Genomic DNA, 16,422 nt, shown 5'->3' with positions numbered 1-16,422 from the left:
GATCTGATAATTATCATGATATTGTGGGGAGGTTGGCGACATTAAAAAAAGGTCACAATATTAAAAAAGATGAGCTCATACAAAAAAAAAAGCACAACGTTGTGCTTTTGTACATAACAGAAAAAGCTCAACATTGTGCTTTTGTACATAACAGCAATGCATATAAACCACCTACAATCTCTAACCCTAAAACTTAATATGGAGGCACTTACTTGCTAATGCACGCACATATTGAGTTCCTCCACATATTGACTCAGTTCACAAGCATTACGTTCCCCCTTCATCTGACCGTTAGCGTCGATTTTAATAAACATAGAAAAGACAAAACATGCCTTGCGAAAAATACTGCACACAAAAAAAGCCACCAGAGGGTGCCAGAACCGCACAAATTGAAATCAACCTGACTTTTTTAACAGATGTGCTACTTTTAATATTGTGACATGATGACGACAGTTTTAATATCGCGATCTCACAATATTGCCATTATCGTTACATACCTACTATTCGGACTTATGTTAAAAATATATAACTGGAGCTTTTTTGAGTCCCTTAGTCGAGAGTCACAGTAGCCATTACCCTTTAGCACTTTATTAACTCATTCACTCCTAACCATTTTCACTAAAGCAACCTCCTTTGCTCCCGGGCGTTTTACTGGATTTTGACAGATTTTGCGAGGTCCACAGAGTATTCAGTTCTATTGCTATAGAAACATGGAACCTACCAAAAGAAAGATTAGAGTCTCTTCTTTCATCAGGAAAAAAAAAATTGTATCTGTTTCCATTTTGCAACAATTAGCAATAGAGTATAGCTAAGTTTCATCATTATTCACAAACCTGTTGAAAACACTGGGGGAAAAGAACTTTTTGCAACACGGCCCTGGTTGATATTTTATGCTCTGCTGCCACCTGCTGGCCGTTTTGTTGTTGTTGTAATAACTACCATTGCCTTAAGCAACCTCTTCAGTTCAGAGGCTGCATCCAAGCCTTTTGTATGCTCTAGCATAACAAAACTTTAAAAACAATATAAATAGGTTTTTGGGACCATGGCAATATTTAAAATAGAACGTTTTTCTACGTTTTTGGGAGCAAATGAGTTAAAGGGGACAAACAGTCAAATGAACAAATATTGCGCGTTAACACTCAGAAGGAGCTGCTGTAGCCTACAACTCACGCTACGACTACAATCAGCGACTCAAGCTCAGAACTGTGAGGCAGACATGCTACCGTGCTTCCCTAAAATATGCAATTTTCACCAGGATACATGCAGAGGCAAAAAATACTTCACTTCTGAGAGTCCCCAAAAATTTGATTCAGAGGAGGCGCTGTAGTTGCTCTCTCTACAGGGCAAATATATATATTTTTAACCCTTTGACAACAAATATCATAGATTTGAGGATGTTGCGATCTAAAGCACTGTTAATACACACGAAACGTAAAAAATAGAACTGCCAAACACACACCAAAAAGATATCAAATTCAATGGATCCCAATGTGGCTATTAATGAACTTGAGTGGAGTGATCCAGGCTAGTTCCTTCCGAGTCCACATTTCCACCACACCAGTGTTCCACATGAGTGTTTTGATGGTATTGAACGTGACCTGCCTATGTTGTTGCCCTCCAGGCTGTGAGACTTGCGCCGGGTGGTGATGAGCAGTCACAGCAGCAGCAGCAGCAGCAGCAGCAGAGGAAGTAGCCAACATGCCGAGACTACCCCCTCTCGGCACACGCCTGGACCCAAGCTGCAGGTTCAGCGCTCCCTCTCGCGTGACACCATCACCATCCACTTCTCTGCTCTGGGCAAGGAGGAGGACGATGAGGAAGAGGAGCTTTATGGAGTCGACATTGGAGGGAAACCTGAGCAAGATGCTGCAGGAGGTCTTCAGGTTTTCAGGTCAAAAGAGGATCTGGTTTTTGAATCTGAGACCACCACAGTAAATCCTCACACAAGCGCCGCCTCCCCGGCCATGACAATCATTCCCACCTTCACCACTCCTCAGCTCAGTTCCACTCCTCCCACCAGCTCCTCCTGGCCTTCTGAACGTCCCTTAGCTAGCCTCCCACCCACAAGTTCCAGCTCTTCCTCACATTGCAAATCCGCCGGACTGTCATCCTCCAGACCTTTCCTCAGCCTGGTCAGGTCCTTGTCCAATGACGTCGAGGCCCGCGAACCTGCCCCGCCGACAACCACTGTTGCGCCGTCGCATACTCGCCACAGACACTTAATGAAATCTTTTGTCAAGTCCCTTTCCACGGATTCGGCAAAGGCCGAGCACCAGGAAGGGTCTGTTCACCAAGTTCTTCATCATGTCCCCCAACAGCAACAAGTGCAACCGTCCCAGCGGCCTCCTCCTCGGAACATGCAGCTCTTCAAACAGTTCTCCCAGCCTCGCCTGTCCTCCTCCCCCATCATTGCCAGTCAGATCGGCGGAGACTCCAAAACGGCCCCTTCGTCTCCTACCATGTCCCCAGATGGTAGGTCCTTTTTCAAGGTTCAAGAAGTGGAAGCCAAGATAGAAGATACAAGGCGACGTCTTTCAGAGGTGATGTCAGACCCCCTGCAGCTTTTTAGTAAGATCATGGGGGAGGAATCGAGTACTGGTGGAGTAGGAAGTGGCCCCCATCGAGCCAGGTTGTTGTCATCGAGCGCATCAGAGCTAAGCGGCATAACAGCAGTTAACGGACACTCGGAAGGCTACAACTACAGCATCAAGGAGGAGGAGGGAGCCGAGGGGGAAGAAGACAAAGCAACTCCCACTGGTAGAGGTTCCGATTCCGTGTTCTTCTCCTTTCCCTCACTGACACCAGAGTCAACTCTCTGTCAGACCTCCACATCCAACTTCGCCAGGTCTCCGTCGCTCAATCTTGGTCGCTGCTCCATGTCGGCTCTAGTTGCTCGTCAAGAAGATGAGGATTTTTGTGAACTTTACAGCGAAGACTTTGACTTGTGTACTGACACGGAGACTCCAGATGGGGATCACCCTGGATCCCGTGGCCTCCATACTGGCAGCACTGGATTGTGTAGTGAAATGGATATTGAAGAAGAAGAAGAAGAGGAGGAAGTGGAGATTGTGCCTTGGATCAGCCTGGTCTGCCTGACACAGGTGGTGTACTGGTACTTAGTCCTTCCACTACCACCATATGTATGCGCGGTGGTCCATGGGATATTTGCAGGCTTCACGTTGGCCATTCTGGTCCTTTGGCTGTCAGCTCCACGGCGTTCCTACCTGAGAACGAGCAAGCGAAGACGCAGGATAGAACCTTGGAATGTGGCCCAGCTTGATATCAAAGAACCAGGCCTATTCAAGGTGAGACAAACACAATATGAACATTTAGCCTGAGATCCACATGTTTTTGATAGTCAGGCAGTTACATTCAATTCAAGCTAATTTGCAAGTCAAAGACTCTTGTTTAATATCTTTGAACATCTTTTAACGTACTGCCTCCAAGCACCGAATTTCACCCTTTTGTTTTCAATTGAAATGGCTTTTTTTTTTATCCAACATCCTTTGGGACTGATAAGGCCTCAGCTACAAATTGAGCAGTCGTATTGCACCTTTTCTCCAGTGTGATGAATCCTTCAGGCGGGTGAGAGCCACGGTATTTTGCACTGTACTCTTGGGAGACCGCACTCAGGACCTTCAGAAGGGTGTACTAAGCAAATGATTGGCATAACAAATTCAAGTCTGGGGAGTACGGCTACGAATCTGGTGTTAAAGTAAAGTTTTTGTAAAACTGCAGCTCAGGTTGCAGCTGTAAAGACTGACTGAGTGAATGGACACTAGTGAGTGACATTACGACCAGCCACTGGTGCTACTACAGTATAATGATTGACGTGGGACTGCCCCAGGAAAAAGTACAAGCTCCAATGTAGTGGAAGAATACATGCCAATGGAAGTATCCAAAAAAGTGTAACGGTCCTATTGTCCTCAAAACAAGGATACGTGGGACCCTATTTTTGTGCCCAGTGCAAGTCTAGCGCAAAGCGCATTCTAACTGTGCGTATCGGTGCAGTTTTCATTCTTTTTGTATTTTGCTAGCCTAGCACAGATGGTGTTTGCGCCGTTTTTCACTGTTGTGGGAGAGAATGCAGCTGACTCCCAGCCAATCGAAGCGGCTCCCTTAGTCATCAATTGATTTCAATTCAGTGCAGGGCGAGCCGCATGCAATTTACATGGCGGAAGGATTCGCTGGAGTCCATGAGTGTAAAGTGTATTTACAGTAAAAGGAACTGCATGTTGGATGTTGTAGTTGACCGCACATGTGAATTAGAGACTGCCTTGCACCAATCACCTACCTAGAGTTGTGCCGCATGGTCAGCGGGGTGCTTTAAAAATATTTTTAAGATAATAAGAATAATTTGTTCAATTAATTGATTTCTAGAATGACCCATAGGGATTGCCCCATGCTGTTCTTATATTTATGAATGAAATACGATGGCATACACCGGAGCTCAGAATCTGTCTGCCTGCATCTCAATCAAATCCATCACACCACCTGCGCCACAAGTTAGACCTGGTTTTAGGCAGTCTAAAATTTAGTCTACTTTTGGTCACCAAATTGCCAGATCCGCCGGGGATGTGCAATCGAAATACACCTGAACATGTTTTGAGGCGTAGCGCAGTCTACCAAATTCACAGACACACTAAACTACACTTGCCCCTGCACGAAAATGAAGATGCGCCTATTTTTCCACCAAGTACATAGGGCCTTCAAGTCACTTCTCATTCTCAAAAGCAATAGTTTTGGGGTTTCTTTGTTATTTTTGGGCATTTCAACCATTATTTTGTCTAAAAAAAACTAATAGGGTTTCTTCCTTTCTGCATCCCCTCCACATCTCAGGGCTGGATGAACGAGATCCTCAGCTACGACCCGGAGATGTACCATGCCACCCTGACGCACTCAGTGTACGTTCGCCTTGAAGGTTCCGTCCTGCGACTGTCAAAACCAAACCGCAACATCTCCCGCCGTGCCACTCACAATGAGCCTAAACCTGACGTCACCTACATCAGCCAGAAGATCTACGATCTGACTGACAGCAAGGTGCAGTAGTTATGATTTGGTCAGTGTGAAACTTGCTGTCTTCAGTTATGAATAGTCAATGAATGGAAACGCTTGGAAAGTTTGAACATTGTCCTTCTACATAACTACATAACCTACACCTAGTACATAACCATTTACATCCTAAATTGTAGCCATTTGTTGGTTTGTGCTTTAATGGTGGATGGTTTACTGCTCCAATAATGGTGACATTAGCATTTTATTGATTTGATTAAATATTTCCTCTCCTCCAAAGATCTACCTGATGCCACAGAGCCTAGCGAGAAAAAGGGTTTGGAACAAGAAGTACCCTGTTTGCATTGAGCTGGCCAAGCAGGATGACTTTATGTCCAAAGCCCAGGGGGAGAAGGCCGAAGAGGACAAAGAGAAAGCAGAGCAAGTGGACAACAAGGTTGAAAAAGCTGAAGCATCCGCAGACGAGCAGAAGAAGCCAACGCCCGGAGGAGGGAATCTGACAATCTACCTGTTTGGGAGGACGGGGCGGGAAAAGGAGGAGTGGTTCCGGAGATTTTTGCTGGCATCCCAGATGAAGTCTGACGGGCGAGGCGGCAGTCTGCCCAAGAGTGGTAAGTGAGCAACACAGCAAACGCGCACACACATTTGAGAAGTCTCAGTGGGCCCTGTTTTCGTAGACAGGCGTCTGTGCACTTGGTGTAAAAATGAACTCAACTTAATTTTCATGCCGGGGCAAGTCTCGTTCACTGTGTTTGGGACCACGCTGCACCTCGCTGGGCTTTTCGACGGACGATGCTGCCCCGCTCCCGGTGTACCTGACAATTTGGACTGCGCTTGGCATAAAAACAGTCACATCTTCATTTTCGTGCTGGCAAAAAGTCTAGTTTAGCGTATTTTGAATTTGACAGGTCGCTCAATAGGCGTTCCAATGTATTCTATTGCACGTGACTTGGCGCATTTGGTAATTTGGTGACAAAAAGTAGACTAGACTCGCTAAAACCAGGTCTAAGTTGTTATGCAGGTAGTGCATTGTGATTTTGGTGGATTTGATCAAGGTTTCAGATTCGGTGCATGTCATCTTGTTTTATTCATAAATATGACAGTGTGGGACAATCCCTTTGAATCATTGTCGAAATCCGTTCATTGAATGAATTGTCATTGTCATCTTAAAACAGTATGCACCATTGGAGGTGCAAGTCAGCCTCCAATTGCCCACGTAACATGCGCATCAGACTACTTTGTCCACAATTGGGTATCTTTTTGCCAATCCTTTAATAACTTGAAGTGCACTGCGCACTCCAATCTCCCGCATAAACTTCAACAACTTCTTCTGCCATGTAAACCGCACGCGCAACTCTCCCTGCTGAATTTAAATGGATTTATGAGGGGAGCCACTTCGATTGGTTTGGAGGCGGCTGCGTTCCCTCCCATAACGGTGCAAGGATGCAAACGTCCTCTTCTATCTGTGCTAGTCTAGCAAATGACCAAAAGAAAGAAAAGTCCACCCATGCACACAGTAAGACCATGCTTGTGCTGGGCACGAAAATAGAGCCCATTTTCAAGAGTGTGTAGTTGCCCAGCCATCAGATCTGCACATAAGCTCCAGCTCAAAGACAATCCCCTCAAATGAGGAGTGTGAATGGGTCAGCAGGATTACATGAATTGGTCTCCCCTATATCCAATGTCACGATATTGGCACATGCAATATGCATATCGCAAAGACATGCAATAAGTTTCATATGGCATTTTCTGCTTTTATCTGAATTTGACCAGTCAGACTAAAAAATGTGCACCGCCATCCAATAGTTGTACATTATCGAGAGGTAATTACAATGAATGAACTAAGTATACATTGAGTTTGCTTATTTTGCCGCATGAAAAAAATCTATTTTTTTCATTAGATCTTAAAAATGTAATTTCCTTTGGTGCATGTTAGATATCGCAATAATATCGATTTGGCTATATCGCATATCACTTGTTTTTCCAATATCGTGCAGCCCTACAATCTACTAGATAGGATTACTTAAAAGTCCCTGTAAAATGAAAAAAATATGTCTTCTAAATTTGACATCTCATAAAGAAGTGCATTGTTAACAACCTTTCCAAATTTGAATGATTAAAAAAATTGGCAATAATTTGTCCATGTCTTGACAACGAGGCAGTCTAAAGTGGCCTCCTAGCAGACTATCTGAAGGGAAGGTGCATTTTTTTTGCCCATAACAATTGCTCTGGATAACTGCTGATGTGAACAAAGTCGTTCAAATTCATAAAATAGTGGGGGAGGGGCAACTCATGCCAGTGGCCAAGGTATGTCCCTGGGCCCTGTTTTAGCTGCGCCCCAAAACTCAGGAAATCTGAAATGGTGAAAACAGTTTACTTCAAATTTTTCTTTTTTTTATTCACTGCACTTCAATTGAGTAAATAAGTGTCTCCCTTCTTGTCTCCTGTAAGTATGTTATTTCATAGATGTTATTATTCACACACAGAAAAATGTAATCATAGTTAAGTTAAATAGTAAACGGCCTCTCAGATCAGTTAGAGTGTGGAGGCTTGCCTCCAGTTGAGTAAAATAAACGCCCTCTCATTATTTGATCCGACACAAGACCTCTATCAAACATCGGCCTGTAATCAGATTATAATGCCCATTTTGGCCAGATGCTGTGAGAGAAATATTAAATTAACAAAAGTGTATTTAATGATCATGAATCTGCATAATCGCATTGTCTTAATGTCTCATTAACTTCCCATTAGCACACATTTGCAACATATTTGCACTGTTCTTTCTGTCTGTGACGGGCGTTTGGTTAATTGTTGTTGACCAAAATAGTAACCCAAAGTGTTGAAATCAATGCAAAATTCAATGCACAATAAACTGAGGATACACATACTGTAAATGGGCAGTGTGTCTTTGAAAATGTCCAACAGCATGAGTCTGTGATGGCCTTCCACTGTGCTGCTTTCTTGTCATATGCGGACAAAAATGTGAAAATGATTCTGCTCAGCTTGTCTCATTTTTAGCAGGAATTAAAAAATTGGCAACACATGCAATCATGTTGATAGTGCAAGCACTGCACATCAGTGACAACGTGGAATTAATTGAATTGAATGAATTACAGAATTACCCCCCCCCCCCATTATTTTGTTTAAATCAGTAAGTAAAATTTGGTTCAAATTGATTAACCACTCAGCCTTAAATAAAGCATGTGAATTCAATGTAATTAAACATGAGCTTAGTCATTTCCACCTTTCTATTTCAGCCTTGCAGCCCTCCCACAGCCAGAGCAACCAGTCTGTCGGTGGCCAGGAAGCCGACAGCGGGAGCAGCGACCGGGGAAGCTCCGACGAGCTGTGCCACCCTCCGCCACGCCACCGAGAGAGCTCCTCGGCTTCCTCCTGCGGGCCCACCGGAGGTGTGAGGCAAAAGATGCTCTTGGACTACAGCCTGTACATGGCCAAGTATGTCAACCCCCAGCCTGCGCCCGCAAGCCCGACCGCCGCTGAAAGCCCCGGGCATAGCCCTGAGAGAAGCCCCCAAACTACCAAAAAGGTAAGAAAGACACAAAGGGAAGAACATTTAAGGGGGTACAGTGAATCTCTGTGTATTTACGGTTCAATATCCGCAAATTTACCCATTTGTGGATTTTTTTTTTTTCCTCTTACCTCTTCTCCATGATAAAAAAAACTCACCAAGCTGCCAGTTTGCTTTTGTACTTTTGTAAGTAGTGCTTTGCCATCATCTTGTGGCATATAGGTTTCAAGAAACTATATTAAATACTATGTTGAATTAAGTAAATGTATTCACTTTACATTATGTCAACCAGGAACATTTCTGATTGGCAAATTAACCAGCATGACGCAACAGACTGTTGGATTTTGGAGATTCTACTGTAGATGGAATAGGCCATCTGCTTCTTTGATTCATTTTAATTCATTAATTTGACATCTGTTTTTGCAAAAATTGAGAAAAAGTATTTCTATTATAGCAGTGTTAATTGTTGTTTGATGAGCAATAACACCTGCCGAACTCTCAAAAAGACTTCCTACTCACTGAATATTGTATGTATTACATTATATTTTTGTTGTATTTCATTTATATTTCTTCAATAAGAGAAAGGCCCAGAGTTTGAATCCGGGCTCCGGCTATCCTATGTGGAGTTTTGAATGTTCTCCCTGTGCCTGTGTGGGTTTTATTCCGGTTTCCTCCCACATTCCAAAAAAAAAACATGTATTGTAGGTTTATTGAATATTCTAAATTGTCCCGAGGTGTGATTGTGTGTGTGAGTGGTTGTTCGTCTATGTGTGCCTGCGATTGGCTGGCAAGTGGCAACCCTTCAGCTGTGAGGATAAACGGTTCGGATAATGGGTGGCTGGATGGATGGATGTTTTTATCTGATTGGCTTGGTAAAAATAAATTGTTCTGCTCCATTGTGAAGCATACACCTTAAGTAACTATAAATAGTGCTTTGCCCATATGTTAAATCTATCTGCATACACAGTATGTGTGTTCCCCTCAGATGCCCAGGAGTTCAGATGAGCCAGGTGAACCTGAAGCCTGGGTCAACGCTTTTTTAGGAAGAATATTCTGGGACTTCCTAGGAGAGAAGTACTGGGCCAACGTTGTCTCCAAAAAGATTCAAATGAAGCTCAGTAAGATCCGGGTGGGTGGTACACTTTATTTTCAGCCAAACTCAACTTTTTCAACGTTTTCCCCCTTGGTGAGGTTCAATGCGTCAAGTGTGAACACAGTAATTAAATTGATTCCGTTGTCTGATTGCAAAAGTGTAATCGAGGTGTCCACTGGGCTATTTGCTGGTGTAGCCTTTTTATTTTATTTTTTTATTTTTTTAGCCTTCTTCCTGTTTACCTACTTGTGACCAATCACATAAGAGCTTCCTTCAAAATGACTTACATGAGGTCAAAAGTTTTATTCTTTTGCATAGTCACGGCATACAAGAGCCAATCTCACCTGTCTTTGGGCGATAGTGCACCGGCCTAAACTGGTCACCACCAGCCAATCACAGCGGTTCAAATCCCCTGTCCCATTTAGTCGTCTCTCTCACTTTACTTTACTTTACTTTAGTGCTGGCTCTCATCTCTGTCAATATCTTATGTACTGATGTACTGTTCGCCGAGAAAAAAAAAGAGCCCAAAAGTGACAATATTCTGTGCTGAAAAAAATATATACCACATCTAATAGTGCAATGGCTTGACAAGCCACAAAAAGAATAAAAGTGAAAGTACAAATAAATGAGAACATTAAGTGAGTTGTTGCAGGCTGCGAACTCTCAGGTGCCTCTTTAATATTATTTTTAGTTTCCAACTCGAAAGGTGGCTAAACTTTTGTTGTTGTTTTTTTTCCAGCTGCCGTATGTTATGAATGAGCTCACGTTGACGGAGCTTGACATGGGCTTCTCCATTCCCAAGATTCTCGGTGCCTCCAAACCCTCTGTGGACCACCAAGGTAGAAACAGATGCTGGTGGCAGTTATTATTTAAAATGTATATTGTCAGCCTTTCTCTTTTTCTGGCTACTTCTGCAGTTTCTGGTGTTCCTCCCATCCTTTTACTGCTCTTCTTTCAGGATTAAACCATTATCTTACTTCATATGCTAATGTGGGGTGAATTGAATGGAAATGCCATTACTCCTTTCATTTAGTCCAATCATAGCCTTGTCTAATAGAAAAAATTACTTTTCGGTCATCTTTTGTCATTTAACGGAAAATGCAAACCTTTTGTGACAGAGCTTGGTCTCTATCACTTTACAGTAGTTGTAATTGAAGAGACTTACAGTTGGAAAACTAGGACACGTGGAGCAAACAGCAGGGGGCTGAAAATCCGATCAAAACAGGAAGTTCACCCTGCGAGGAAGTGCAGCTGCCCGAGGCCTGACCTTTTCATCCAGTACAAGATAAAACCACTTTTGGCAGACATACAAGGGATGAAACTGCATGGCACAAACAACAATAGTTTAATCACTATGACAACCACAGTGATAGAGGTCAAAAGATTTCCATTTGTCTCGCTGCCATTCCAGGTTTGTGGTTTGATCTGGAGGTCTCCTACATGGGCTCCTTCCTCATGACTCTGGAGACCAAGATGAACCTAGCACGTCTAGGAAAGGAGGGCGAGGGCCTGGGCGAGCATGGCAAGGAGTGGTGAGCCATTCGCTTTCATTACGACGCTCCCGTCAAAGCTTTTTGGTCCGTAGCATTGTGAGAGCAATCGCTCAAAGGCCATCAGGGAAAAGCCAATTGACTGAAGTAGACATGTTTCTGTTTAGCATCATAATAGCTGTCACATCTGATATTTCACAATTCCTTCCCTTTTATATGAAACCATCTCTCTGGATGCTTACCAATGTGGAATTGCCCAATACATGGTGAGTTTGACAGGTCACTAAAACAACTGTATGCTTAAAAGGAGATTCATTTTCTGCCATTAGGGGCTTGTTGGTACTACAAAGTACTACTTGTAGTTGCTAGCATATGAAGATTATATGGAGATTATAGTTAACAACTAACGAAATAGCTAAAAGTAAAACTGAAAAAGCATTTTAGTTTATGAAATCAATAAAAGAGAGAGTCTTTTTTTTTTTTAAACAATAACTAATTGAAACTACATTTTCCGTTTATAAAACCAACTAAAGCAAACACATTTTAGCGAAAATGACCTTTGTTTTCATGTTGGGGTTTATTCTAAATGTATTTTTTGCGTTATTGCACAGCCGTAAAGAAGAAAGAAGGTTGAACAGGCTTTATTATACTTTATTACACAATGCCTAGTGACCTTTTGTTTTTACCTGGCAGTCCACAAATGCATCATATATTAAAAAAAAAAAAAAAAAGACTAAAACTAATAATAACTAAATTTAAAGAGAAGCATTTTCGAAAAAAAATCAATCCAATGAAAATTAACAAACCCACTTTTTAAAAGTTTATTAAAATTAGCTGAATTCAAAAAACAAAAGTCCAAATGAAATAAAAACTAACCAAAACGAAAAATTCTAAACTATTATACTGTAACCCTGTGCCATATGAAATGAACCATTGCATTTACAAAATAAATTAAAAAGAAGACTGGTACTAATGATAACTTACCTGTTGCTGTATGTTAGCTGGACTCTGCATTGTCCACTTGCCACTTGACTGTTTTGTTGCCCTCATTGTCTTTTTAAATAAAATATTTCTTTACCATGGCCAATAGCCACATTTCCTCATTGCTGCATGTGTCGTTCTGAAAAAAAAAGAAAAGTTTTTGAATTAGCCAAATAACTCAGCTCGAGTCAAAAATTGATTGATACTCGGTGTAATGCCCCAATTACTTTGGTTTGTCGATGTATCCATGACGATTCCTGTGATGTTAATTCATACTAATTCAGACTGCGTTTTTGTGTATGCCACAGGTCAAGGCCACGCACGTATTGCCTGGCAGACAGTGACGAGGAGTCGTCCAGTGCTGGTTCGTCAGATGAGGAGGATCCTCCAGAACTTTTCAGTGACAAAGCTGTCCTCCCTGGGGGCGAAGGGTGAGCAAACATCCTTCGCAGCAATATTTGAAAATCCATACTAATGTGCTGGAAACAAAATGTTCTAACCTTCAGTTTACCGGCGATTCACGGCTGATTTAATGGAGAACCCGCCCACTCCTTTCCAACTTAACGGCAGTACATGCCGTCATTAATAAATAATCAACATGACTCACTGCTTGCCTCGCATCTCCCTCTGCTTCTAATGTATGCTCTCCTCTCCCTTTGCAGCTATGTGGGAGGCCACAGGCCTAGTAAGATCATGCGCTTTGTGGATAAGATCGCCAAGTCAAAGTACTTCCAGAAGGCTACAGAGACGGAATTCATCAAGAAGAAGATGGAGGAGGTGGCCAACACGCCGCTGCTGCTCACCGTGGAGGTGCAGGAGTGTCGAGGGACTCTTGCTGTCAACATACCGCCGCCTCCTACAGACAGGATATGGTCAGTTCACTTCCTAGGAAGTTTTGTGCATGGAGGTACTGGTTTAAGGATTCAGCACTTGCACCCTCTGCTGGATAAGTACAGGTTTGCAAGACTATGCTTGATGTTGACGTTTTTAATACTGTTCAGTGCAGGCAACATAGTGGTATAGTGGTTAGCATTTGCCACCCAGTTCAGAGGTTCAAGGTTTGAATCTCAACTTTAGCCTTCCTGTGTAAAGTTTGTATGTTTCCTTCAAATGAGGAAAAGTGGTATCGGAAATGGATAGATTGATAACATACCATCATACAGAGACGGGTTGCTTGTTTTCATGATCATATTTAGAGGAAGCTGATTGTAAAACCGCTTGTTGGTGGTCGCACGTCCCGTTCATGTCTCATTTTGGGTGCTCAGGTACGGTTTCCGCAGTCCACCTCATATCGAGCTCAAAGCGCGGCCCAAACTTGGAGAGAGGGAGGTCACGCTAGTCCATGTCACGGACTGGATTGAGAAGAAACTAGACCAGGAGTTTCAGGTACGCTGTGACATTCAACTTTTATTGTTTCATATTCACACTGCTAATAAAATTGCCGTCCAATTGGCAACCTTGAGAGCGGAGCAGAGCATGTATTCAATGTTTTATTGTGCAAACGGAGGTTGTAAATTGCAAGATGACTGTGCAATTAATTTATGACTGCTTCCCAAACATGCACTTCAAAGCAGTGTAATAAACAGCCAAGGTGCGCTTGCACTCCTTTCACACCACAGCAGCAAAATGCCCCTGTCGGGTCATCTACATACCTTACATGTACAGTACCATTATCTGACTCCTGTGGGTGTTATTAATCTATTTGATCAAATCTGATGTAGTTGACCTCATGTTTAGATTAATCAGAAGATCCATTGTCCATCACACTCCGATTAAGTGGCTGTTGTTACCCATTTCAAGGATGGACAACTATGGATGACAAATATGCCATTTTATATATGGAAAAAAATACAAGCATAGTCTGTGCGAATATACAGTATATTTAATTTTTGATTGCATATTTTTTTAATGTATAAAAGGTCCACTACCCTGAGTAACAACAAAGGGTTTGAAGCAAACAAAATAACCACATTCTCTTGCATAAGAATTGATCATCCAAGGAAGGCACATAACTTTTGAATAAGAAAGAACGCATTTTTTCCACAACAATCATCTCGCTCCAAATCTTAATATTATGAATGTACTATGCTTGTCCTGCATATCATTCCAAATCCGCATTAGGCCTCCTCACGTTGTAGTGTAGGGCAGTATGACTCAGTCAGTGCAACTCTGGTGCAACTCAGCCATGTCTGGCATGTAATGGTGATTCAAAAACTACACTGGACCCTACATATTCGCACGGATTTGCATATTCACAGATCTCTCTCTCTCTCTCTCTCTATATATATATATATATATATATATATATATATAGATAGATAGATTAAAATAAGATATATATTATTTTGTAATTGCGGGGCGGGGTGGGTGGGTGGGGGGTAGGAATTAATCAAGGGGCCATTCAGAGTGTGGGCGCTTGCCAGTTGCCCATCCCTGACCGATCTTAAACCACGTGTCATGGCCATCATTAACGCAACACACCGACTACAGAGCAGACATGAGTACATCTGATGAGAAGGAAATATTTGAACATGTTCAGGAAACAAAATAACAGTACATTGCCATTTTTTATTGATATTCTAGTAGTAACTTTAAAATGATTTGGGCAATTATGCTACAAGGCTAATGACATAAAAGTTTTTTTTTTTTTGGTGCTACTCCAATGCCTGTTAAAATGTGTTTTGTTCTCCCAACAGAAAATATTTGTCATGCCAAACATGGATGACTTGTGGCTACCCATCATGCACTCTGCCATGGACACGCGTTCAAATGCCAGCTTGATTACCGAGTCAAACGATGCCTTGAGGGGCCCAGAACCTGAAGAGTCTGAGGCCTCGTACATGTGAAGAAGACGTCCGGACCGCTGTTTTTCACCATGGCAATATGACATTGCACCTGAGAGTGTGTGTTTGTGTCTATGTGACTCAAATGGACATTTCGTCATCATTTGTGGCCAATTCCAAGAGAGTGTGCATTGTAGGCTGTTTAACGTGGTATGTGGTGGCACTTTTAAAAATAGCCATTTGATTGGACAATAGGAACCATCAACCTGTGATGTACAGCTGAACCAAACTTGAGTTGTACAGTGTATATTTTTCAGACCTTTACAATGGTTTGCAAAAGTTTGTCGACCTGAGTGAGCAAACATTTGCGGGAATGATGACTAAATAACCCCTGTGTCCATATATGTACATCCATTTCTTATGGAGAATCTATCGGTCATTATTACTGCCTGTACCCGGCACGTACAGTACATGCAAACCGGTTAATGGCGATACAGAGTTTGAACCCACTGATCTTGGATATAGTCCAGGCTGTATGCTTTGAACTGAAACTTTACATATAGGACTTTTAAAAAAAAAAAAAAAGTGGGGGGTAGTTTGAACTTAAATGTACTGTATGTGCAGACACAGCAGACAAAACCTTTGCCGAAATCTGATGAATGTATTTACAAGAGTTGCTAATTCATTTGACAATGTGCTTCTTAGCAACACTTTTCATTCAAAATACAGTGGTGTGTTTTTATTGCCCACATTTTTTTTTCTGGTCCAGCTTGAATGGGTCATTAGTGGCAAATGTCAAAAATGCTCATTTTCAAATCTGTACATTTCACCGACTGACAGTCATCTGCAGGGAGTATTTTTGTCAGATCAACAGGCTATAAATATACTTGAGGTTTGGGGGTAAAAAAAAACATGCTGTTTTCTGGATTTTAGCCATATTGTCTCAATATTGTCAACAGACATGTGTTCAGTAGAATCTACAGGGTGAGAACATGCCTGAGGTATGGATGAGAAGTGTGTTGGTGTCCATTTTTAAGAAGGGAGAGAAATACAGAATAAGTTGTGGATGATACTGCGAGCAAACAAGAGCTACAAGAGCCAAGTGAAGTATGATAGATATGATGAAGACAGGAGTTTGTGAGGATGCAGAAGCTGCAAAGCTAGAAGATTGTCAGCATATCCCACCAACAAATGCTTTTAGCCACTCTGCTCATTCTGTACCGTGCACCAGTGACAACTGATCATCTGCCAATGTTTAGTTGTTTCACAGGCTACTTTGCTTCAGTAAGTGTTGGTTAAGTGTATGAGGCAGAAAGTGCCTTTATAAGCTAACATTCCTCCACAATGAACCATTTGTTGCAGCCATGCTTTAAAAAATGTTGTGCCATTATTGTTGTACAAATTGTTTCCACAAGTTTTGAGCATTTGCACTGTGAAGAAAATGTCAAACATTGCTGTCGTGTTCAGTGATGTCAGAATGTTAAGTTCAGGTCATTGTGGATCAATAAAAAAAAAAACTTTTGCTCTGATAAA

The 16,422-nt window shown here is 42.2% G+C and overlaps 1 protein-coding gene across 4 annotated transcripts in view; it reads left to right on the top strand.

The window, feature by feature from the left end:
• The window catches only part of tex2 (testis expressed 2), a 23,267-nt gene extending 6,845 nt beyond the window's left edge, over nt 1–16,422 (top strand). Inside the window, exons 4-14 of one of the 4 annotated variants that reach the window (XM_077556400.1) lie at nt 1,622–3,305; nt 4,840–5,040; nt 5,294–5,624; nt 8,271–8,560; nt 9,528–9,671; nt 10,375–10,474; nt 11,047–11,167; nt 12,421–12,537; nt 12,769–12,978; nt 13,372–13,492; nt 14,803–16,422. In XM_077556400.1, the coding sequence (XP_077412526.1) occupies nt 1,647–3,305; nt 4,840–5,040; nt 5,294–5,624; nt 8,271–8,560; nt 9,528–9,671; nt 10,375–10,474; nt 11,047–11,167; nt 12,421–12,537; nt 12,769–12,978; nt 13,372–13,492; nt 14,803–14,952 (3,444 nt within the window). In that variant the 5' untranslated portion in view covers nt 1,622–1,646 and the 3' untranslated portion in view covers nt 14,953–16,422. Of the gene's footprint in view, nt 1–1,621; nt 3,306–4,839; nt 5,041–5,293; nt 5,625–8,270; nt 8,561–9,527; nt 9,672–10,374; nt 10,475–10,777; nt 11,168–12,414; nt 12,538–12,768; nt 12,979–13,371; nt 13,493–14,802 lie in introns of those variants that run through there. The other 3 variants (XM_077556399.1, XR_013291052.1, XR_013291051.1) reach the window with 3 other exon arrangements.

The sequence above is a fragment of the Vanacampus margaritifer genome, chromosome 2 (genome assembly GCF_051991255.1).
Source record: "Vanacampus margaritifer isolate UIUO_Vmar chromosome 2, RoL_Vmar_1.0, whole genome shotgun sequence".
NCBI classification, from domain to species: domain Eukaryota; kingdom Metazoa; phylum Chordata; class Actinopteri; order Syngnathiformes; family Syngnathidae; genus Vanacampus; species Vanacampus margaritifer.
Note: the sequence above shows the minus strand (reverse complement) of the source record. Positions and strands in the feature narration are given on the sequence as shown.